Consider the following 26,109-nt stretch of genomic DNA (forward strand, 5'->3'; position numbering starts at 1 on the left):
CTCTGGTAAAGTTTTCTACAGGGTTTTGAATGAGCGTGGAGATAGTCTGGGAGCTGGGAAGGCCCAGTTGGGGCTAATACACTCAGGCAGGCTCTGAATCCCCAGCCCTCCATAAGGCCCCCAGGTCCACACTGGGATTCCCACGCCCACACGGGGAGCCCATGCCCACAAGGGAATTCCCACACTCACACAGGGATCAAGGTCGGGGAGTAACTCTTAAGCTTCAGAACTTCCACCATTCTCAGTCGTAGGATTTTTCTAACAATCCTCCAAAGAGGTGGAATGGAAAGACAAAACGCTGTTTCTCTGAGGTTCACCCAAGATAAGGCTGGATTTTCCTAAACAACTTTTATACGGAAAATAAAAAGAGGGAGGGGAAGAGTGAGACAAGGCAAGAACACACACACAGATGAAATCACAGAAAATAGTATCTGAGTTCCTGCTCGCCTGGGTCTGATCCTCAGAGTTTTGAGGGCAGGTGCTTGTCTCGAGCAAGCAAAAGATCTTTATCATAAATAAATACATATGTAATAATACATATGGAACAATGTACAAATATATAGAAATGTATTGTTTATTTTTGCATATATTTATAGATATATGTAGTGTATATATTATATAAATCTCTATGTCATATTATGTATATGTTTGTGTGCATATATACATTATTATACAAGAGAAAGATGCAGGGAAGGACTCAAGTGAGAAAGGAGTTCTAAGAAAAAATTTCAAGCTGACACAAGTCACTCCCCTCCCCTGTCCTCTGTCTTTCCCTTATATCCATTTACATTTACATTTATTTTGCTCAGGTGACTTTCAAATCTTGTTAGAGGAACAGGAAAAGTGAAAGCTCAGAAATGTGTACATACTTTAAAATGTCTCAATAATGTGCACAGAAATGAATTATTTACAAAGAAGCGTTGGTGACTTTTAGTCATTTATTTTTAATGACTTTGCAAATTTGAGGATCCCTGACAACCAAAGCTGCTGTTGCCAAACGGCAGCGAAACCATTTTCTTCTTCTAAGAGTCTTTTTCTCTTTATTTCATTGAAATTCAAACTATTAAAGATATTTTGGCCTGAAGAATTAGGCATGACATTAAGTTTACCAAATTTAGCAAATGAAAATATAGGATGCCTGGTTAAATTTGAATTTTGGATAAACAAATAATTTTTTAGGATCAGTATGTCCCAAATACTGCATACTCATTGCATACTTATACTAAAAATTATTCGTTGTTTATCTGGAATTCAGATTTATCTGATCATCTTATATTTTATCTGGCAAACCAAGGGGCCATTAAAAAATCATACCTACACCATATAGCCTACTGTTATGATGGGTGAGCATTAAATAATATAGGGTATGCAAACATAATTATCTTGGGATATCAGAGTAGGAAAAATATTAAACATTTAGTCATCCTCCTTAGTATGGCTGAGAGGCAGTACACATACGCGATCAGTGTGGCTTCCGGAAGACTAGAGAAAACACATATCAATATTCCAGTGTATTCAGCTTTCCTACTTCCTTCACTTGGCCAAAAAGGGTCATCTTTTTAGGACAGATATTTCCAGTTCACCCCATTCAGTACGAAAATAAAAGACTTTCCTTCTAAACCTGATACACGAGCATGTCCTTCCTTCTGGAGGAAAATCTGGCAATGCTGTGGCAGTTTTGGCCTCTCTCCTGTAAAAGCTATCTGTGAGAGGAGGGCCATTAATATTGTCTCCATTTCCTTATCTAAGGAAGGAGGATTGGAGGCGACGTCTCTACACTATCAGGTTTAGAGGAAGAGCACTGATGTTTGGAAGCATTGATGTTTAGAGGAAGAGCATTGATGTTTCCAGAATGGAAAGATTCATTCCCATTCTGGTGGGTCTGAAACCTCACATCCGGGCCGTAGTTCACGAAAGTAAGATGACTGACTTAGTTTCCCAAGGAAAGATATTTGAAAGACACCACAGTTTTCTCTGGATAAAATAAAGGTGTGGATGAGCAAAGTCAAAACTTATCTACTTGTTCTCCTGTTAGAGTCTTGGTGAGTGTGTCAGTGTCTGGGGGGAAGTTTTGGAACTTGTCTGGAAACGCCTTTGAGATTACACTCTATTCTGAGCCGCGAGGCACATACATTTCCTGGCAGCTTTAGAATCCCTGTCCATTTCTCTGTGGCTGGTTCCCCAGTCTGTTTAACCAAGCACTTGCCACACCCTACATTAGGACTAGGCTCAAGGAGTTCAGAAGCTGCACTCTGCCTTCTGTGTTCATTTAGAAATGAAAAAAAAAAAAAAAAAGAGGCCAGTAATGCTGCCTTGTTATGAGTGACGATAGATGGGTGACATTACCTGTTCACATACCAAAGGAGTCTCTGCCTGTAAAAATCAATTTATAATAACACTTGGAAAACCATATTCTTTTGGAAGTATGTCAGGGCCCTTTATATCCATGAGACAAGCATAATGGGGAATACCCCGGGGGTACTTACCGACTCAATAAACAAATACTTCTTTAGTGCATGTCAAGTGCCAGTTAACACTGGGCTATGTGTGAACACTGGGTTACGTGCTAACACTGCAGTGATGAAACTATGTACAACGTCTCTGCCATCACATAGCTCTCAGCCTAGAGGAAAGAGACATGTGCAAAGGTAATTGTCAACCATTGTGAGGAGCGTTGTGAAGTGAAACCATAGTGCAGGGTCCTATGGGGAGCTGAGGAAGGACGCCCAGCCTGGAAGCATTCTTGTGACAGCTTCCTAGAAGATGCTCATCTAAGGCGAGATCTGAAAATTCAGTAGGTATCTACCCAGTGAAGTGTGTGTGCGTGTGTGTGTGTTGGCAAAAAGATAGCAGTAAGGGGCTTCCCTGGTGGCGCAGTGGTTGAGAGTCCGCCTGCCGATGCAGGGGACACGGGTTCATGCCCCGGTCCGGGAAGATCCCACATGCCGCGAAGTGGCTGGGCCCATGACCCATGGCCGCTGAGCCTGCGCGACCGGAGCCTGTGCTCTGCAACGGGAGAGGCCACAACAGTGAGAGGCCTGCGTACCGCAAACAAACAAACAAACAAACAAACAAACAAACAAAAAACAACCAAATCCAAAAATGGTCAGAAGAGCTAAATAGACATTCCTCCAAAGAAGACATAGAGATGTCCAAGAAGCACATGAAAAGCTGCTCAACATCACTAATTATTAGAGAAATGCAAATCAAAACTACAATGAGGTATCACCTCACACCATTTAGAATGGGCATCATCAGAAAATCTACAAACAACAAATGCTGGAGAGGTGGAGGGTGTGGAGAAAAGGGAACCCTCCTGCAGTGTTGGTGGGAATGTAAATGGATACAGCCACTATGGAGAACAGTATGGAGGTTCCTTAAAAAACTAAAAATAGAATTACCATATGATCCAGCAATCCCACTACTGGGCATATACCCAGAGAAAACCATAATTCAAAAAGACACATGCACCCCAATGTTCATTGCAGCACTATTTACAATAGCCAGGTCACAGAAGCAACCTAAATGCCCATCAACAGACAAATGGATAAAGAAGATGTGGTATATATATACAATGGAATATTACTCAGCCATAAAAAGGAATGAAATTGGGTCATTTTTAGAGACGTGGATGCATCTAGAGACTGTCATACAGAGTGAAGTTAGTCAGAAAGAGAAAAACAAATATTGTATATTAACGCATATATGTGGAACCTAGAAAAATGGTACAGGTGAACCAGTTTGCAGGGCAGAAATTGAGACACAGATGTAGAGAACAAACGTATGGACACCAAGGGGGGAAAGCGGCGGGGGTGGGTGGTGGTGTGATGAATTGGGAGATTGGGATTGACATGTATACACTGATATGTATAAAATTGATGCCTAATAAGGACCTGCTGTATAAAAAAATAAATAAAATTCAAAAAATTTTTAAAGAATTGCATGAAAAAGAATATTAGGAATAAGCTTAACAAAATGGGTGCAAGACTTGTACACTGAATACTACAAAATATTATTGAAGGAAATTTTTTAAAGACCTAACTAAATACAACAGATCTTGTATCCATGGATTGGAAGACTTAATATTGTTAAAATGGCAACATTCCCCAAATTGAGCAACAGATTCAATACAAGCCCTATCATATCTTAGCTCTCTTTTTTAGAGAAATTGACAATGTGACCCTGAATTTCATATGGAAATGGAAGGAACCCAAAATAGACAAGATAGTCTTGAAAAAGAATAAAGTTGGAGCAATGACACTTCTTGATTTCAAAATGCTATAGTAATCAAGATTGTTTGGTACTGGAATACTGGAATACAGATAGACATACAGATCAATGGAATGGGACTTGTAGTCCAGAAATTAACCCATACATTTGTAGTCAATTGATTTTCAGAAAGGATGCCAAAAGAACTCAATAAGGGAATAGTCTTTTCAACAAATGTCACTGGGACACCTGGATATGCATGTGCAACAGAACGAAGCTAAAACTCTACCTCAAACCTATAAAAAAATTAACCCAAAAGGGATAAAAGACCTAAATGGAAGAGCTAAAACTATAAAACTCTTAGAAGAAAAAATTGGGGTAAATTTGTGACAATTGGATTAGGCAATGATTCTTTACATAAGATACTCCCCGAAAAAAAAATATACATACACACACACACACATATATATATATATATATATATATATATATGCACACACATAGATGTACATACACATATAAATTAAACAGTCAAAATTAAAAACATTTGTGCTTCAAAGGATACTATTAAGAAACTAAAAAGATAACTGACAGGTGGGAGAAAAAAACTACAAATCATATATCTGATAAGAGTCTAGTATCCAGACTAAATAAAGAACTCTTACAATCCCAAACTAAAAAGACAACTCAATTAAAAACTAGGTAAAAGATATACACAGGTATTTCCCCAGGAACATATACAAATGTCCAATAAACACATGAAAAGGTGCTCAATGTCATTAGGAAAAAGTAAATCAAAACCACAGTGGAATAGCATTTCACAGCCACTGGAATAGTTAAAATTGAGCAGATAGATAGTAATAAGTACTGACCAGGATGCGGAGAAACTGGAACCCTCGTTCATTGTTGGTAGGAACGGAAAACGGCACAGCCAATTTTGAAAACAGGTCTTTAGTGTCTTAAAAAGTTAAATGTAGAGTTACCGTACACCCCAGCAACACCACTCCTAGTTATCTACCCAAGGGACCTGGAAACATATGTTTACACAGAAACTTCTATGTGAATGTTCAAAGTGGTATTATTCATAATAGTCAAAATGTGCAAACAGCCTCAATATCCGTCAGCTGCTGACTGGATACACAGAGGTGATCTGTACAATGGAAGATGATTCAGCAGTAAAAAGAATGACGTCCTGATACATGCTGCAGTATAGATGGACCTTAAAAACAGTGTGCGAAGTAAAAAAGCCAGACGCAAAGGACACACACTGCATGATTCTTTCTATACAAAATATTCAGAATAGGCACGTTCACAGAGACAGAATGTACATTAGTGGTTGCTGGCAGCTGGGGCGAGGAGAGAACGGGGAATAAATGCTGATGCTATGGGGCTTTATGGGGTGAAGAAACATTCTAAAATTGTGTTCATGGCAGCACAACTTCACGAACACACTAAAAGTCACGGAATTGTATACTTTAAAATGGTGACTCTCGTGACGTGTAAATTATGTCTCAATTGTTTAAAAAGAGGAATTAAAAAAATCATATGTAATTTTTAAAAATTAAGGGGGCTTTATCCCAAGAGAAATGGGGGCCATTGAGGTGGGGTTTTTTTTGTTTTTGTTTTTTTTGTGGTACGCGGGCCTCTCACTGTTGTGGCCCCTCTCGTTGCAGAGCACAGGCTCCGGACGCGCAGGCTCAGCGGCCATGGCTCACGGGCCCAGCCGCTCCGCGGCATGTGGGGTCTTCCCGGACCAGGGCACGAACCCGTGTCCCCTGCATCGGCAGGTGGACTCTCAACCACTGCGCCACCAGGGAAGCCCCCACTGAGGTTTTTAAGCAGGGGACTGACCTGATACGATGTGCACTTCGTGATCACTCAGCCGCTCTGTGGAGGATGAACTGGAGAGGGCCAGAGGGGAAGTGCAGAGGCCAACATGGGAGATAAATAATGAGAGGGTGTGAGCAACCGCATGTCAGTTGGGAGGCAAACCGGTAGAGAGTAAGGCCATGGGCTCGGAGTCAAGCTGCCCCGTTTGTGTCCTGGCTTCGTCTCTCTATGATCTTGAGCGAATTACCTGAGCTCATCTCTAAAACAGGGATAGTCATCTGTCTACCTCCTAGACTGTGTGAGGATTCAATGCCTAATACACCTCAAGAACTTAGGATGGTTTCTGGCACACAGGAACCTGCTGTGGCCCAAGGCCACACAGCTACTACCTAGAAACACATACATACTGGACTGCTCTGATTAAAGTTGCGGGTGGGCGGGCTGGACCCTTAGCCTCGCCCTCTTGTCCACCCCCCTTACCACCACCTTGTCCCAGGTCCCACCCACGCAGCCCTAAGTTCCGGGGACTTCAGTGATTCCCTCTCTGCGAAATAAGGTTGGCCGCACAGTGGCCTGTTGGAAACCTGTCTCCTGGGCACAGTGTGAAAAATGGGGTGACAGCAGCTGACCCGTTTAAGAGTTCCGGCACGCAGGGCCGCTCTCAACTTGATAACATATCTAGACTAGAACCTCGGAAGGTTTTTGCTTCCCATACTTCATCTGCCAAAAAGAAAAAAAATTCTAAACACTCTTCTGCTTGCTGACGTGTATATAAACTGTTCTATTTTATAACTAACAATGAAGGGGGAAACGGCCACAAAACAGACAAACACAGCCTCGAAGGAACATGAAGGAAATGTAGATCTCAGAAGGGTACGGTTGACAGAAATGCCTTTGAAGGAACTCCTGAGAAGTTTACGGTGACCCTCACTACCTGCCTGCTTTATTATTCACTCTGTCTCCCCCTGACCCGGGAGAACTCTGGTTCTGATGCGGTTTCGAGCAGAGACTTAGACCACTCTGGGCTCTAACCTCCTAGAGATTTGCTTGGGGACAAGGAAGTCCATGGATCAAACCACAGGCCCCAATCCAGGAATGGCCCCAAGAGACCTCACAGCCGGTGGCTGGTCAGGGTCACTGCGGGGTGAAGACAGGGTCTACGAACCCACAACCCAGCAGGCTGTCCCAGAATTTGGTCACGAGAGATACTTGGACTCCCTGTGTGCCAAACACCTGTTCTGAGCCATTCCCAACATTCCCGACCAGACCAGAACCTCCTGGTGATTCTGGTTTACACAGATGGGACTATGGGATCGTAAGGGCAAAAAGGCCTCGCATATCTGAAGACCAGCATAGCTGATAAACCTGGAACTACCCCAGGACAAATGAGAGCTCTCACCAGCCCAAAGAAAGCGTCCGAAGGTCAAAAAAGCCAGGAAGGGCTTCCCTGGTGGCGCAGTGGTTGAGAGTCCACCTGCCGATGCAGGGGACGCGGGTTCGTGCCCCGGTCCGGGAGGATCCCACATGCCGCGGAGCGGCTGGGCCCGTGAGCCATGGCTGCTGAGCCTGCGCGTCCGGAGCCTGTGCTCCGCAACGGGAGAGGCCACAACAGTGAGAGGCCCGTGTAACGCAAACAAAACAAAACAAAACATTTATTTTCATCATAAAAACCGGTCTTAGACAATCTGTTAACAGATCCTATTTCAGAGGTTCAGCTGTCCACACCCCAAGCACATGGACTTACAATAAAGTGTTCCTTTGTGGTTCAGACGGTTGGGATGGAAACTAGATGGAAGGTGATGCTAAAGAGACATTGTGGATGACCAGCCCAACACCTTCATTATATAAGAGAGGAAACTGAGGCCCAGAGAGGTGAAGCGACCCATCAACATCTCCCAGCTACTTAACAGAGACAGGACTCAACTCCAGGGTTTCTGTCTCTGAGTCCATTATACCAAACCTTAATGAGTAACCAGGACTTTGTGAAACCACAGCTCCCACCAGAAAAAAGGGTTCGTAGTGAGCGATAGATGCCCCTCTTTCACGCGTAACAGCATAACAACTCAAGACTCTTATTTACAAAACAGCAGTGCTTGATAACTCATTTCAAATCTGTTAACAGTTAGCCAGCTGGTATCAGTGAAAAGCAATGCTGCCACTCCTCTGGTCCATTAGCTATTTTAGTAAATGTAACATTGGCATACTTAGCAAAAATAGACTCCAAACTTAAGTTATGGTGTATTTTTGTTCATTACCCAGGTCTAAGAACCCACTTAGCTAACGGAGGCATCGTACATACCTTTCGAATAAAAGATCTGTTTTGGTAAATTACATTTCTACTGGCAGCACACCACCAGCCTCCATATTTCTAAGGAAATCTTTAGTTTTATTATTGTATATGTTTAAATGAAAATGTTTTCTCCAAGATTTTAAGGAAAATTTTCCCATTTCATACAGTAAGGACATATAAATCGTTTGGGAATTTTAAATACATTTTTAAAATAATGTTAAAATGCTTGCTTTTCCTATTAAGCGTGGAAATTTCCGGAAGTCAATGACTGTGTCTTGTTCATTACTGCATCCCAATATCCACAAACATAATAATCACCTAATGAGGATTCATTGACCAACCAGTGGATGAATAAATGAAGAGATCTTTCTTTCAAGTGATTCCATTAGAGCAAAGCATCTATAGGATTGACTGTCTCCATTTGCAGGTAGCAGTTTCCACCCTGGGCATATAGCCATACAAAGGTTCCAGACACAATTTACCAGGGTGCCTAATGCTTCTTCCCTTACATCAACGTCAACTATAAAATCCCCAGTTTCTTGGGGAACTGTTCACATGAGATGATAATTGCCGGTAGCAGAAGCTGTTTGAAAAATAGATCGAACGTGTAGAACGCACTACGCTTTTGTGGGTGTGTTTTCCTTCCTGTATCTCTATACGTTTATGTATGCAGGATACACCAGAGATTTTCAGGTAAACAGCTTTTCAAAATATTGCTGTGGACTTCTTGAAGATGGAAGAATGTCTTTTATATTTCAGGGCAATGCCATCTTTATACCCCAGGGTTTATCACAATGCTTGTTATACGCTAAGTGCCCATTAAATATTAGTCAAAATAAGATAGTGAACAAAAACATCCGTCAGTAGGCTCTCCTTTGAGTAAACCTGACATTTGTATACCTTAATCTCAGTTCATAATCCACTTTATAGAATTCCATCTATTGCAGAAAATTAGGTCTATCGGTAGCAGCTTTGAAAAAAATTGACTTATGATTACTCTTTTGCGTGCAGTTAAAGCTATAATTTTGGAAACAAAGAAAAGTTTCCCACTTGTTAAAAGACAGGTTTCTCCTGATTTTGCATCTTTTCCCAAAGCATCCCTTATTTTGTTGAATACAAAGCCCAACTAACAGAGCCACTACCAAAGCCCGCAGCTCTTTAAGAGCCAGCACGGCAGATATGTGTTCCCAGAACCTTAGGAAAACACCGTGCTGAGCTCTTGTAAAATACGATCTCTGTTTTTGGAGCTTAAACTAAACAATAGAGACCTTCGATCAATACTGAGGAGAAGCCTTAGAGCACTGAGGAAGGAAAGCATCTTCACATGATACTGTCAGCTTCCTCAGTGTAGCCAAAATTGGCAACTAAAGAACACTTAAGTAACCTGGATTTTTGGTGGGTGTGTTTTGACGTTGCTTTTGCCCTTTTCTTGGTCAGCATCTCAAAACCAAGGACACTGTCTCCATGTGTCAAATTTAAGGCTGTTTCCAATGTATTAGCCCACTCTGAAATTAGAAATCCAAGTGGCTTTGTAGTTCTCTGTTTGATGAGTGTGCCCACAACGCGTACACGGAGACAGAATGATTCTGTTTGAAAAGCCGAGCTCATCCCTTCTGGAGCCCAGTCAGTGATGATGAAGAGTTAACCCAGCTTCTTCAGAGAGTGCTCCATTCATTAGCTTCATGAAAAGCAATAATGGACCAGAATCTGTCTCGGCTGAAGAAAGAATGGCCCTACGGGATGTAAACAGACTGCCATGAATGTTCATCAACTACATTTCTTGTTGGATTTGAGAGTGAACAGAAATTTGTCATTACCCATATCACTCATTACATTTCTGTTTTTCCTATGAGTGTTCCCAAGGCCTTGCCAAGGTGTCTTTGAGAATTCTAATGCTCTGACTTCTTTTCATTTGGCTGACGTGGGGAAGTCTGCTGAACAGAGCAAAGAGAAATACATGTATCTTTCACTGGTCCCATTTCTTCCCTCCCCCTGCTGGACCTTGGGCCCCTCCAGGCCTTCTGCGTCAATTCTATCCAGTCTCCTGGCCTCCTGAACCCCCCATTACAATCCATCACAGAGTTATCCCCCGAAAGCACAGATAAGACCGGTCATCATCCTACTCGAGAAAAAAAACCCAAAAAACAAACGATGTCAGTGGCTATCAAATAAAGTTCAGCTTTGCCTGACATGTAAGGCTGTTTATAATTTGGTTCCGATCTGTTTTCTCAGTTTTATCCTACTGACTCCAGTGAACTGGATTGTTAATCGTGCTCATGCTTCTGCCATCTCTCTACACTTTTAGTCATGCTGACTCCTCTGCTCTAAAGAAACCGGTCATCAGTTTCCATGTGTCCTGATGCTAACTCCAGGTTGGAAGTCATTGTTTCCCTACTTTCAATTCCCAAAGCATCATGCTGGAGTGGCTTTTAAGCTCTGACTTTATTTTTTCATATTTTGTGTTATATTTATTTCAATAAATGTATTATTTTGCTCTCCCTGCTCTTCTCAAGACTTTAAAAGCTTTGAGATTGGATGATGAGTCGCACACATTTCAATATTCCGTAAATCTTCAGGCACAGAGCCTGGTACATAATAGATACTTAGTAACTATGAGTGAGTGAGTGAATGAATGAATGAATGAAAATGATCTCTTCCATATCACCCTATTTTCCCATTCCAATAATATGACAGGAACATGAGCCATTTAAGCAGTTTAATTATCTAACCCAAAACATGGGCTCTGGACATCAGAGCAAGTCTAGATGCAACAGGTGACGTGTCAAAACACATTAAAAATAATAATGCAAAAAGGACCAGGTATAAGCTAAGCTGAGCATTTTCTTCTGGTACCTCTTCCCCTACCATTCAATTGTTCTATAATTATCATACCTGCTTAAAGGTCCTATTTTCTGCTGATCCTCAACTAGATAAAATACATACAGCTTTCAGAGATTGAAAATATTCCTATAAGGAATGAACTAAGGCTTTTGTTTTAACTTATTAAATGGAATAAAAATACTTGACATAGTAATTTCTTATCAAGTATTCAGCACTGGGAAATGTTCAATCATCCGTTTGAGACCCATAATTCTGAGCGCACCAGAAAACCTGGAGCTGGTTAACAGGAGTGAGACCACTCAGATTCTAGGCATCCTTTCAGGACCTTCCATCAACGATACGTTGTTCTGCATCCCGTAGGAGATACAAAGAATAAGAAGATATGGACCCTGCCGTCCAGAAACTTTGACAAGACCACGACTGGGTTCAAAGTATCAGGACAGATAACACCAAATGCCCAGCCCTGGGATTCGCGCTTCAGCAGAAGGTTCTGACGGTATCTGGGTACGCAGTTGAGAGTCAATCATGGGCAGGCCCTGCCTGTACATGGAAGGCGCAGCTGTCAAGGGCTCTGGAGGACCAACTGTCCACCAAATTCTGTTGAATTCACATCCAATTTGTTCCTCATTTTTTCCCTTTACTGATATTCCTGCTGCTACTACTTTCTTTAGCTCAAGTTGGCATAATTTCTCACTGGATTAAATTAGTAGCCTCCCAATGAATCTCCCTGCCTCCCATCCAGTTCCCTTCTAATCCAGGCTCCACACTGCTGTCCGTAGACATCTCTTTCAAAAATACAAATATCAACACGTAACTTTCCTGCCAAAAATCTTTAAGTTACTCCCCATAACCTTCAGGGTTCAGTTGGAAGTATTCAACCGGCGCCATGATCTGACTGTTTCTCGAGGTGCTTCTCCCATTTTCGCCAAAAGTGGCCTTAAGCTCCAGCCATCCCACACAGTTCCCCCAGGGGGCGCTGCTGTCCCTCCAGCTCGCAGGCCTTTGCGTGGGGTCCGTCCTCAGCCGGCAGTGCGGTCCCACTCAGCTGCCTGACCTGCACATCTTCCAGTGTCCTTCAAGGTTCACCTGACGCCTCTGATCGCACCATCTGGGAGTTCCACCTCCATTCCCACGCCCACTGTCACCTTCACAGGGCTCTTTTACTTGCCCACTTAAACAAGGCTCAATCAGTGGCCAGAATCCTCTGTTCTGAAATGAAGACTTCAATGGGGATTTGTTAGGTCCATTTTCCTGTGAATAAGCTGCCCAAACATGCCTGGATGCACCTAATGCATCTCTTTCTAACTCCCCTGCTCTTTTTCAGAAACCAGCATGCTCCTCCCGAGCTTGGTTTCCTCCCCAAGACTGTCAAGAAATTTCGGTTCTCCCCCCCCCCCCCCCCCCAAAACTATTAAGAGACCTTGGTCAGTAGGACTTTCATACTAAAGGAACTCCAGAGCTTTTTCTTAGTCCTGAAAACCATGAATGAATGATGGACCTCCGGCCAGAAAGGGCTGCTACCCGAAAAACCTGCTTGTGATTTGAGAAATGTAGCCCTGAACAAAGGAAGCAGGTAAAGGGTGCGTCCCCAGGAATGACAGAAGCAGGACCTGCTCTTGGACAGAGGGAAGAGCCGGTGACCCGGAATGGAAATGAACTAAGCCCTAAAGTAGAGAAAAGGTGGAACATTTGGATTCACAAATAAAATGAGATGCAAACACCTGGGTGCACTTAGAATAAATCACAACTTCTTCCCAAGAATAAATCACAACTTCTTCCCATGACCTATTTGATCTATGCAGTGTGACCTCATCTAGGTCACAATCTCACTTTTTACCCCTCTCCTCTCATTAGCTTCGGGCCCTCTGCCCACCACAGGGCCTTTGCACCTGCTAGCACCTCTGCTTGAAGGGGCAGGTGCTTCGTGTCAGGATCCTTCAGGTCACAGTTCAAAATGTCAGCTTCTCTGAGTGGTTGTCACTAACTTTCCCATTTAAAGGAACACACCTCCCATTAGCACTTGTCACAGGCTAAATGTATTTTGCTTGTTTATTTCCTGCTTCTTCTCAATAGGAACCTTCTCTTCTCATTCACCGTAGAATCTCCAGCACTTTGTGCTTGGTACCAGATAGGAGCTCAATGTTAGTGGAATGAAGTGGAAAATAAATGAAAAAAATCAAAGAAGGCATCAAAGAGGAAATCAATCAACACATAACAAGCTTTGTTTCTAAAATCTTGAGGTCGAGTCACCTGATCAGAATTTCTGTTTCTATCATCTCACAGGGAGATTAGGAGCCCACGAGCAAACTGTTAACTCCAATTAATTTGCTCCCCAAAACTCTGGAATCCCCAAGCGTATTGGAGTGGCCATGTCCTAAGGGAAAATGGTTGTCGGATGAAGGAAGGATTGTTGAAAACTCAAATGGAGATTCTCAAGCAACCTTCAGCTGGGAAAGTGTGCCCTGTCTTTGCTGATTCCCGCTGTCACATCCATCAATTCTTGGGCAGAGGATCTCAGAGAAATTATTTTCTGTTGACCTGGTCCTCATGAGAATAGGCAGAAACCTCGATCAGATTTTTAAAATGAAATCCTTGACTTGTGTTTATTGCATATATTAATGCCTCCTGTGGATGAGATGTTTTCCACTCCAAAGTCTACAAAGGGTATGACAGCACAGTATTTGTCACATAGGTCGGGTGTCCACCTGCATTCTGATTGTGGTGGTTTAAAAATGTCCACGTGTTCTCTGGTAGTCCCCTCTTCAAAGGTGGAGTTGAATTCCCAACCACCCCTCGAATAGGGACTGGCATTGACTTCTAACCAACAGAAGGTGATGGAAGCGAGGCCATGTGACCTTGGAGCACCCTAGAAAAGATGGCTTTCACCCGAGGCTCTGTAGGAAGCCAGGGCCACAGCACGAGCACCTTCAAAACTCCTGGGAGAGGCCCACGAGGAGAAAAACAGAGGCCTCCTGCCAACATATGAGTGGCTCACATTTTCTTTCTTCTTTTATTTGGCTCTTGAAATTGACATGCCACTCTCCCCACTCTCTCCTTGGATACTGTTATGTGAGTTTTGACAAACAAACACATACAGCCAGGAAGCCATATCAGGGTCCAGACAAGTTCCACAACCCCCAGATGCCCTCTTACGGCCCCACTGCAGCCAACCTCTTCCCCTCACCGCCAATGACCGGCAACCACGACTCTGTTTTCCAGAATGGAATGAGCCACCTTTAGAAGTAGAACTGCAGCCCAGGCTGACATCTCAGGTGCAAAGTGATAAGAAACCTCAAGCCAGAATCACCTAGCCAAGCCACTCCCCAATTCCTTCCTGGAAACTTTGAGAGATAATAAATGTTTACCATGTTTTAAGCCACTAAATTTTGGGGTGATTGTCGCACAGCAATAGTTGCACCTGTTGCCTTTGGAAACTGTACATTTTTTAAACTAGACTGCCTTTCCTTTCCTGGTCTTGGAGAAGCCCCAGTGCCCAAGTCCCCTGCACAGGTACCTTAGTGACCTGAAGGGAGGAGGGTCACTGAATGATATGACCGAGCTGTCTACCGCCTGCCACGTGGGCAAAGGCCAAACTAATATTAAGAGGAACCCATGATCATCTGAAAGTCCACAGCAGAAATAATTCAAAAAGTAAATCTCTCTCACTCCAGTGTTCTGCCTGTTTTGAGGAAAGTCTTCTCATTCTCACTCACATACCACTTTTATGATTTGAAGTCCTAGGTAAGCTTCCTGTAACCCCTGGAAATGATTCCCCATTCCCTCCAATAAAGGCAGAAGCTGCATTACAGAGGGAGTCATCAATTCTAGCAGCCTCTCTAGAAATAGCTTTCTCTTCACAGAATTTTGCTTCTCAATCCCAGGCCCCTGGGAAAAGTGAATATGATTTCTTTGCCTTTTCTAGATTCTCTCCAACTGAGATGGAGTCACGAAGGTGGAGAAAACTCTTTTATTAAAATATAGGATGTACCCTGTAAATCATTCATTCCCAGAAAGCTGAGAGTTGAACTGTGCCCATTCTATACTTGAATTCAAAGAGAGTTTAATACTAAAATATACGTAAGTTCCCAAACTTAACTGTTTTGAAACAAAAGAGTTAATCATCAGAGTTCTAGCTAGTCAACGAGGAGTCATTGGAAATGGACGCACCTCCGATCCGGAGCCATAACTTAGAAGGGGACAGTTACCCCACTTCTCTGGGCCCCAGAACCCTGCTCTGCAAAAACAAGGGGCATAATTCATGATGTTCGATGTCCTTTCCAGCACTGTCTGCATCTGATGCTCAGAAACATCATGAAATTTTCAAATGAATTCTTTTGCTCTGTTTTCGTTTCCTCCGAAACAATGAAATAACTGTGCATTTTCTCATCCTAACACTTTTAAAAGAATAAATAATAAATGTCTGCAAAATGAATATTCTATTTTCACTGAGCTCTAAATTCATAATTTATACTCTCCCTGTTTCTACATAAGAAATTGCCTTATATCTGTGTTTTATGCTAGCAAGAAGAAATTGAACTACAAAGAAAACCTCTAAAGCACTTTCTGTCCATTGGAATTTATAATTCTATAATTCAATAACTTCCTTTGCTTTCTACATTGGACTCCATGTTCAGAAAGAGGTGGCCGTTTTTCTTATTAAGCTAAAAGTTGGAAGTAGAGACAGATGTCATCTACTTTCTGGAACAAATATCACTAAACTTGAGTCAGTAACCAGGTTATTCATATTAATAACTATTTAGGCCAATCCCATTTAAAATCCCTTGTTAATCTACAAGAATAATTTCCTTTTTAAAAATTTGATTTGCCACTTGAAGCAAAGGAAGGCTAGAAAGCTAATACGGTTCTGTAGAGTTTCCAATGACTAAATAGTGTGGATACCAAAAAAACACAAAAGGTACAAGTTTTTTTTGTGCTATTAAATTATATACAAATAATAGGTAGAAAGTTATGTGTAGGTCACAGGAATCAAGGTCAATGTATAAAAATTAATTGTATTTTCTATATGTCAGTAAGAAACACATAAAAATGAAATTTCAAAAAATATAATTTAGGGCTTCCCTGGTGGCGCAGTGGTTGAGAGTCCGCCTGCCGATGCAGGGGACACGGGTTCGTGCCCCGGTCTGGGAAGATCCCACATGCCGTGGAGCGGCTGGGCTTGTGAGCCATGGCCGCTGAGCCTGTGTGTCCGGAGCCTGTGCTCCGCAACGGGAGAGGCCACAACAGTGAGAGGCCCGTGTTCCGCAAAAAAAAAAAAAAAAAAAAAAAAAAAATATATATATATATATATATATATAAAATTTATAATAGTGTTAAAGAGCACAAAGTACTCAAGGATACATTCAACTAATAATGTGTAAAATCTTTACATGGAAAACTACGTGATAGTGCTGATAAAACTTAAAGAAAGAAGTAAATAGGGAGATATACGATGTTCATGGATTGTAAGAGTCAATATTGTGAGTCATTTAAATAAATCTCCCCAAATTGATCTATAGATTAAATGAAGTCCCATTCAGTATTCCACCAAACTTTCTACGTAGAGACTGAAAAACTGATTCTAACATTTATATAGAAATGTGAAGGATTTAGAACAGCCAAACAATCTTGAGAAAAAAGAACTTGCACTACCTAATATCAAAAGTTCTCTAATGCTATAAATAAATACAGTGTGGTGCTGGCATAAAGAGAGACAAATAAGTCAATGGAACACAATAGATTGTACAGAAACAGACTCACACACAATCAATAGATGTTCAAAAGAGGCGCCAAGAAAATCCAATGAGAAAAAAATAATAATTTCAACAAATGTGCTGCAACAACTGGGTAAATATCTAAAAACAAAATGAATGTCAACTCCTTCCTCACACCATACACAAAAATTAATTTGAGATACATCATAATCCTAGATGTAGAAGCTAAAGTTATGAAACTTGTAGAAGAAAATATACAAGATTACCTTTGATCATGAGTGTAGGCAAAGACTGTTTAGATGGGACACAAAAAGCAATGATTATGAAAGAAAATAAAGATAAATTATACTTTGATAATTCAATAGTGTCTGCTTACCAGACATTATTTAAGAAAATGAAGAGCCAAGTCACAGTCTAGGAGAAAATATTCACAATGGGTACACCTGACAAAGGATTTGTATTTATAATATATGAAAACCTTCTACCTACTACTCAACAATAAAGAATGGTACTGACACAAAAACAGAAATATAGATCAACGGAACAGGATAGAAAGCCCAGAGATAAACCCAAGCACATATGGTCACCTTATCTTTGATAATGGAGGCAAGAGTATACAGTGGAGAAAAGACAGCCTCTTCAATAAGAGGTGCTGGGAAAACTGGACAGCTACATGTAAAAGAATGAAATTAGAACACTCCTTAACACCATACACCAGAATAAACTCAAAATGGATTAAAGACCTAAATGTAAGGCCAGACACTATAAAACTCTTAGAGGAAAACATAGGCAGAACACTCTATGACATAAATCACAGCAAGATCCTTTTTGACCCACCTCCTAGAGAAATGGAAATAAAAACAAAAATAAACAAATGGGACCTAATGAAACTTCAAAGCTTTTGCACAGCAAAGGAAACCATCAACAAGACGAAAAGACAGCCCTCAGAATGGGAGAAAATATTTGCAAATGAAGCAACTGACGAAGGATTAATCTCCAAAATGTACAAGCAGCTCATGCAGCTCAATATCAAAAACACAAACAACCCAATCCAAAAATGGGCAGAAGACATAAAGACATTTCTCCAAACAAGATATACAGACTGCCAACGAACACATGAAAGGATGCTCAACAACACTAATCATTAGACAAACGCAAATCAAAGCTACAATGACGTATCACCTCACACCGGTCAGAATGGCCATCATCAGAAAATCTATAAACAATAAATGCTGGGGAGGGTGTGGAGAAAAGGGAACACTCTTGCACTATTGGTGGGAATGTAAACTGATACAGCCACTGTGGAGAACAGTATAGAGTTTCCTTAAAAAACTAAAAATAGAACTACCATATAACCCAGCAATCCCACTACTGGGCATATACCCTGAGAAAACCATAATTCAAAAAGAGTCATGTACCACAATGTCCACTGCAGCTCTATTTACAATAGCCAGGATATGGAAACAACATTAAGTGTCCATGAACAGATGAATGGATAAAGAAGATGTGGCACATATATACAATGGAATATTACTCAGCCATAAAAAGAAATGAAATTGAGTTATTTGTAGTGAGGTGGATGGACCTAGAGTCTGTCATACAGAGTGAAGTAAGTCAGAAAGAGAAAAACAAATACCGTATGCTAACACATATATATGGAATCTAAAAAAAAAAAAAGAAATGGTTCTGAAAAACCTAGGGGCAGGACAGGAATAAAGATGCAGACGTAGAGAATGGACTTGAGGATACCAGGAAGGGGAAGGGGAAGCTGGGACGAAGTGAGAGAGTGGCATGGACATATATACACTCCCTAATGTAAAACAGATAGCTAGTGGGAAGCAGCCACATAGCACAGGGAGATCAGCTTGGTGCTTTGTGACCGCCTAGAGGGGTGGGATAGGGAGGGTGGGAGGGAGATGCAAGAGGGAGGAGATATGGGGATATATGTATACATATAGCTGATTCACTTTGCTATACAGCAGAAACTAACACACCATTGTAAAGCAATTATACTCCAATAAAGATGTTAAAAAAATTAAATAAATAAAGAGGCAGACAGCCAGTTTTTTTAAATAGGCAAAAGACACGAACAGGCATTTCACAAAGGAAGATATACAAATGACCAACATTTTAAAGTGTTTGACATAATTAGTCAACATGGAAACACAAATTAAAGCCATAATGAAATACTCTCCTGCACCCCCTAGAATGACTAATATTTGAAAGACTGATAAAAACAAACGTTGGTGAGGATATGGAATTCATATATGTTGCTTTAGGGTGTGCAAGATAATACAGCTACTTTGGAAAACATTTTGGTAGTTTCTTGTTCAGTTAAAAATACACCCAACTTATGACTATGACCCAGCAATTCTACTCTGAGGTATTTAACAAGAGAAGTAAAAACATCTGTCAACAACAACAACAAAAAGAATGTTCATGAAAGCCTTATTCAAAATAGCCCCAAAAATGTCAAGAGGAGAATGGCTAGACATATTGTGGGATTTCTGTCTAGAAGAAAACCACTCCGTGATAAAGAGCAAGGGGCTACTCTGCTTTTTATGCAACAAATGGATACGTTTCAAAAACAATATGAGGGCTTCCCTGGTGGCACACTGGTTGAGAGTCTGCCTGCCGATGCAGAGGGTGCGGGTTCATGCCCCGGTCCGGGAGGATCCCACATGCCGCAGTGCGGCTGGGCCCGTGAGCCATGGCCGCTGGGCCTGCGCGTCCGGAGCCTGTGCTCCGCAACGGGAGAGGCCACAACAGTGAGATGCCCGCGTACCGCAAAAAAAAAAAAAACCAATATGAGAAGCTAGACACAGAAAAGTACATACTTTCTGTGACAATTATATGAAATTTTAGAGCAGGCAAAACTAAATTTTGGTGAAAGAAATAAGAAAATTGGTTCCCTGGAATGGGAAGTTAGGATTGACTGGGATGGGGCCCGTGGGAATGACGTCATGATGGAAAAGTTACGGATCTTGGTAGGAGCGTGGGTTACACTCAGTGAACGATATAATACTTAATATCTCTGCTTTTAACAATATATAAAATATACATCGTCTTTTTAAATCAGAAGAAAAAATCATAAATAATGTCTTGTAAAAATTATTCAATCAGGATCCTTTTGGAAATGAAAAGTATTGCCATGTTAAAAAATGCAGAATTTTAGGTGACTTTTAAATTCTGCTTTCTCTGTTTATTCATTCATTCAGCAATTTTATTGAGTACCTACTCTGTGTCTGTCACTGTTCTAGGTGTTTTTGAACACATCAGTGGGCAAAGCAGACATAGATTCCTGCTTTCAAGTTGCTAACAGTCTATAGGGTGAGTAGGGAGAAATCAGGAAAACCATAATAAACCGGTAAATGATGTAGGGTTTTACTGAGAAGTGCTGGGACTTCCCTGGCGGTCCAGTGGTTAAGACTCCATGCCTCCACTGCAGGGGGCACAGGTTCGATCCCTGGTCAGGGAACTAAGATCCCACGTGCCGCACAGCCAAAAAAATAAAATAAAATAAAAAAATTAAAAACTGAGAAGTGCTAAGAAGGAGAGGAAGCCTGTGACACTGCCATCCTCCAGCTGCTTGACACCAGTTTTTTAAAAGTTATGGATATGCCTGTATTTACTGGTTAGCATTTTTGCCTTTATTAATTGATCGACCATGCACTAGAAGCGTTCCAGAAATAGAAGACTGTGTGTGTGTGTGTGTGTGTGTGTGTGTGTGTGTGCGCGCGTGTGCGCATGCACGCATGTGTTTTAAAACATGCTAGGTTATCATCATTGCTTTATTCCCTAAACTTTTGCAATATTTAATGCCTGAATACATATACATCAAGATGTCACCTGGGGTGGGTGAAAAGGTCGGTTTCAAGGACGCTGTGTTCGATGCTAATCGCGTTTCATGTGCTCCTGAGTCAGAATCACATTGAGTTATCAAGTCCAAGAGCAACCTTTTTTGTCTTTGGGATAAAAGACAAACCACTCAAATGTTACAGAATTCAGACTCCCAAGTCATTAAGACACGGTTGTACCTAAAAGATGCAGCACCGATAGTTCAAAACAGACAAGAAGAATGTGCTCCAGGAATAATTCTTCTACGAGTCATAATATCTGGCACAAAACATAAATAAAGCCCTATTTTTCTCCTTCAGTGCCTGCCATGAAGGAGTCGCGGAGCAGACTTGTCATCTGCCAGGAACAGCGAGACATGGGAGGCCTTCAGCTAAAAAATACTCCTCCTGTATTTTTAACAAGACAGAGACTGTGAACACAAGAAATTCCCCAGCAGACAGCAATAGTACCAACAATTCAAAAGCATTTGCAACATGATTATCCAACATACTGAAATATTAAGCTCCATGTTGTTTCTCTAGAGCTAGAAAACCTCCACAAAAATAGTGTTTTTCCTCTTTGCTCTCATTTGCTGTTTTTAATCATTATCTTGGAAAAATCAGTCTCTCAAGCTCCATAGATCTCCTAATGGACCTGCAGTCCTAAATCTATGCTGTATGATAGGCTTCTTCCATGATAATCTGTTTATTCACCAGCGACAGCTTATGTTTTCCTCTCTTTTGCCTAAACATATATGATTCTGCTCACATGGGATACCTTCTCACCTGCTAAAAGACCACCCACCTTTCTATTTCCAACTCCAGTCCTTTTCTTTGGTGAAGTCTTCCCCAACCAACATAATCAGAAGTGACCTGTCCCTCCTGTCAGGTCACACAGCAAGATCTTCTGTCCCATTTATTTGGTCTAGAATTATACCAGGTTATTTTCCCTTGGAGGCTCATAGCCTGGTAAGGATAATAAGAATTGCAGGCTCTACATACCGAACCCAGCTCAAACCCAGGTTGCATTCTCAGAACTGACTTGTAAACTTTGTTATTACAGCCATTATGATGGATGAGCTCCTGGCCAACTTCTAAAAGTATATCTAAACCATAAAATATCTGAGGTATAGTAGAGCACCCTTTGCAGAATTAGTTTTCTGAGAAAATGCATTTCTACTTCTACACTGCCAACATCAGTTGATCAAAACGGTTTAGGTGATCAAAAAATGTTTAAATGGTTGTTGACGATGAAATATTCTATTAGCTTCCACAGAATGGTATGTGGCTTCCTCAGGAATCCATAGGATTGATCCTCACCCTATGATTCCAAGTCTCCACTCAGCAACTTCTGTAAAATCTCACATGAACTTAAAATGCTCTGTGGTTTCCATCAACCGAGAAAATAGGTTAACAGATGGGGGATGGGAGGAGCCAGGTATTGATTCTATAGTGGTCCACAGTACTGTGTTACCTCAGCTTCCTAGATATGCCCACGAAAAGGCCTTGGGCTTAATTTAATCCATGAAATGGAGCCAATGTGTTGCTTTGTTTTGGCTGAATTCATAAAAGCACAAAAGTTTAAAATTAAGATAACACCATTTGGCCTTTTTTGCATCTGCTCTTGTACTGCTCATGTACAAAAGCATTCATTCCAGAAGGTGTTTAAAGATAAAGCAGAAGGAAAAACTCTGGTTCATGAGTGGGTGGTTTTGATCTGAACATAGTATTGACTACTATGTAGTCAATAAAAATATGGCAATCACAAATACTTTGAAAGAAAGGAGATGGAAAAAATTAGTTTTCTGTTCATTTCCTTTTTCTTCTATTCCTTTTGGAGGATCCTAGAATTGTCCTTAGTAAGCAAAGCAATAGGAAGAATCATCCCAGTTTATGAAAACACTTTCTCTGAAAGCCCAGTTCTGTGGCAGAAATAAGAAGTTTCTCTTACCTCTTAACTCCCCCGTATCCAGAGTTGTCCCAAGCTGTTCTAACAAAGCAACTCTTGCTGCATTCTTTTTGTGTTTCTTGCCATCATAATGCTGCTGGGCCATCAGAGGATTGTTAAACCAGGCTGCACAGAGCCCACAGTATCTGTCTGAATCTCTTCTTTGATAGGGAGATGAGACCACTGGAGCAGTGTCCACTCTCGGAGGTTTAAGTGAGCTCAGAGGCGCTGCTGGGGAGAAAAACAACCAGAGAGAACCACAAGCCACATTAGTCCCTTCCTCAGCGCACGTGTCCTCAACAGCTGAAGATGAAAGGGTCTTCTGTTCATTCTAGAGCTCAAAAATCCAAGAATTTACTGAGATCAGGAAAAATGATCTTTGCCAGCCTTTGTTTTTGAAGTTGGGCTACAATTAAAAATTCCTAACTTATTGCGTCAAAGTTTGCAATTCGTTATGGTTCCATCTGATAGGTCAGGAAACCATCCTTTAGGAGGAAAGAAAGGTTTTTAAAAATAAAATCTCGGGGCTTCCCTGGTGGCACAGTGGTTGAGAGTCCGCCTGCCGATGCAGGGTACACGGGTTCGTGCCCCGGGCCGGGAAGATCCCACATGCCGCGGAGCGGCTGGGCCCGTGAGCCATGGCCACTGGGCCTGCGCGTCCGGAGCCTGTGCTCCGCAACGGGAGAGGCCACAACAGTGAGAGGCCAAAAAAAAAAAAAAAAAGATCTCGGAGGTAAGGGAGTGATTTATTAATCAAAGCCAAAACTTGAAGTAAACATTGTACAATCACGACTTGAAAGATTCTGAATGAATGAATTAAACATTTGTGTGCTCTAGATGGAAATAACTAGTAAGTAAAGGATTTGTCAAAGTGATAGAAGCTGATCTGTCAGTTGCATGGATTGTACCAACTGACGAAATCATGCTAATTTTATTGTCAGTCATTTCTGTTTATTGTGAGAGGTTATTTTCAATCCATACCTGCTAAAATTGACATTGAAAATACAATATTTTTTTAAAAGACCAGAAGACAAACACTATAGAGCAGATGTTGCTATCTAAATGAAGAAGACATACGATCACTATTTTGAGATTGCCTCAGCTATTGACACATTTCATTGTGAGCTTACAGTTATTTTAGGTCCAGGAAAAAAAGAGAATCTAACTTGGAAGAGTTTACTAACAGAAAACAAAAATACCTTTTTTATGCATTACAACATACAAGTTGCTTTCATCTTTTCAATAACTATGAGTTGGATTATTATCCTGTTTCTCAGATGATGGACTTCAGAGATGCCAAAGTTTTACTGAAGGTAAGGTAACTAGTTATGGTAAAGGCAGGACTCCAAGCAAATCCTTAATTTCCAAAACCAATATTCCTTTCAATACCCCTAAGAACTCTTTTCATACTTCTTAATAAGCCAAGGGATTTTTTTCTAGACCTCAGTTATCTTTGTATTTTATATGGGACATAATTTAATTTTAGAAAAAATTCTGCTCCAAATCTTTTGGAGAAGAAAACAAATTTAAACTCTCACATGGCCCATTAGTCATCATGCAATATAGCAATGCCTTCTGTTTTTTCTTTGCCTCTGTGATGTGGAGTGCAGCTGGCAAGACTATGAAAATTAGGGTTATTCCAAGGAAAAGCTGAGATCTGGAACCTCAATAACAAATTAATGAACCATCTGATCAACTCACTAAGCTTTCAAATCACTTTTATGTGGATTTTATTTTTAGATTGAATAACTGATATACCCACAGCCAACACAATATTCCATAGTGAAAATCTGAAAGGCTTCCCGCTAAAATCTGGAGCAAGACAAGGATGCCCACTCTCACTGCTTCTATTTAACATGGTATTGGAAGTCCTAGACACAGCAATTAGACAAGAAAAAGAAATAGAAGGTATCCAAATTGTAAGGGAAGAGGTAAAACTGTCACTATTTGCAGATGGCATGATACTCTATATACAGAACCCTAAAGTTTCCACCCCAAAACTATTAGAACTAATAAATGAATTCAGCAAGGTTGCAGGATACAAAATTAATATACAGAAATCTGTTGCATTTCTGTACACCAATAATGAAATATCAAAAAGAAAAGTAAAAAAAAAATAAAATAAAATCACATCAAAAAAATACTTGGGAATAAACTTAACCAAGGAAGTGAAAGACCAATATGCTGAAAACTATAAGACATTAATGAAGGAAGTCGAAGATGATTTAAAGAAATGGAAAGATATCCCATGCTTTTGGCTTAGAAGAATCAATATTATTAAAATGGCCATATTGCTGAAAACAATCTACATATTTAATGCAATCTCTATCAAAATACCCAGGACATTTTTCACTGAACTTGAGCAAATAATCGTAAAATTTATATGGAAGCACAAAAGACCCCAATTTGCCAAAGCAATTCTGAGAAAAAAGAACAAAGCTGGAGGTATAACCCTCCCAGGCTTCGGACTACACTACAAAGTTACAGTAATCAAAACTGCATGGTATTAGCACAAAAACAGACAAGAAGATCAGTGGAACAGAACAGAGAGACCAGAAGTAAACCCACACATTTACACGGTCAAGTAATCTATGATGGAGAAGGCAAGAATATACAATGGAGAAAACAGTCTCTCCAGCACGTAGTGTTGGGAAAGCTGAACAGCTACATGTAAAACAATGAAAATTAGAATATTCACTCACACCATATGTAAAAATGCACTCAAAATGGTTTAAAGACCTAAATGTAAGACATGAAACCGAACAACTCCTAGAAGAGAACACAGGTGAAACACACTTTGACATAAGTTGTAGCAATATTTTCTTGGATCAGTCTCCCAAAGCAGAAGAAATAAAAGCAAAAATAAACAAAGGGTACCTAATTAAAAGTTTTGCACTGCAAAGGAAACCATCAACAAAATGAAAAGACAACCTATGGGATGGGAGAAAATATTTGCAAATGATGCAACCAATAAGGAGTGATTATCTGAAATATACAAACAGCTGATACAACTCAATATTAAAAAAAAAAAAAAGCCCAATCAACAAACGGGGAGAAGACTTAAATAGATATTTTTCCAGAAAAGACATACAGATGGCCAACAGGCACATGAAAAGATGCTCAACATCACTGATTATTAGAGAAATGCAAATCAAAACCAGAATGAGGTATCACCTCACACCTGTCAGAATGGCCGTCATCAACAAATGTTGGAGAAAAGGGAAGCTCGTACACTGTTGGTGGAATATAAATTTGTGTAGCCACTATGGAAAACATATGGAGTTCCTTAAAAAACTAAAAATAGAGCTACTATATATCCAGCAATTCCAGTCTGGTGTATATCCAGAAAAAACAAAAATCACTACATCAAATAGATACATGCACCCCTGTGTTGTTCACAGCAGCATTATTTACAATAGTCAAGACATGAACACAACTCTCTCT

At 40.8% G+C, this 26,109-nt stretch overlaps 1 protein-coding gene across 1 annotated transcript in view; it reads right to left on the reverse strand.

Moving 5' to 3' along the window:
• The window catches only part of ZMAT4 (zinc finger matrin-type 4), a 213,529-nt gene that overhangs the window by 49,202 nt on the left and 138,218 nt on the right, over positions 1 to 26,109 (reverse strand). Inside the window, exon 4 of the mRNA XM_027123019.1 lies at positions 22,669 to 22,896. Coding sequence (XP_026978820.1) covers positions 22,669 to 22,896 — 228 coding nt within the window. The remainder of the gene's footprint in view (positions 1 to 22,668; positions 22,897 to 26,109) is intronic.

Source organism: Aethalodelphis obliquidens, unplaced genomic scaffold (assembly GCF_003676395.1).
Source record: "Aethalodelphis obliquidens isolate GAN/ISIS:26980383/991018 unplaced genomic scaffold, ASM367639v1 scaffold25, whole genome shotgun sequence".
NCBI classification, from domain to species: domain Eukaryota; kingdom Metazoa; phylum Chordata; class Mammalia; order Artiodactyla; family Delphinidae; genus Aethalodelphis; species Aethalodelphis obliquidens.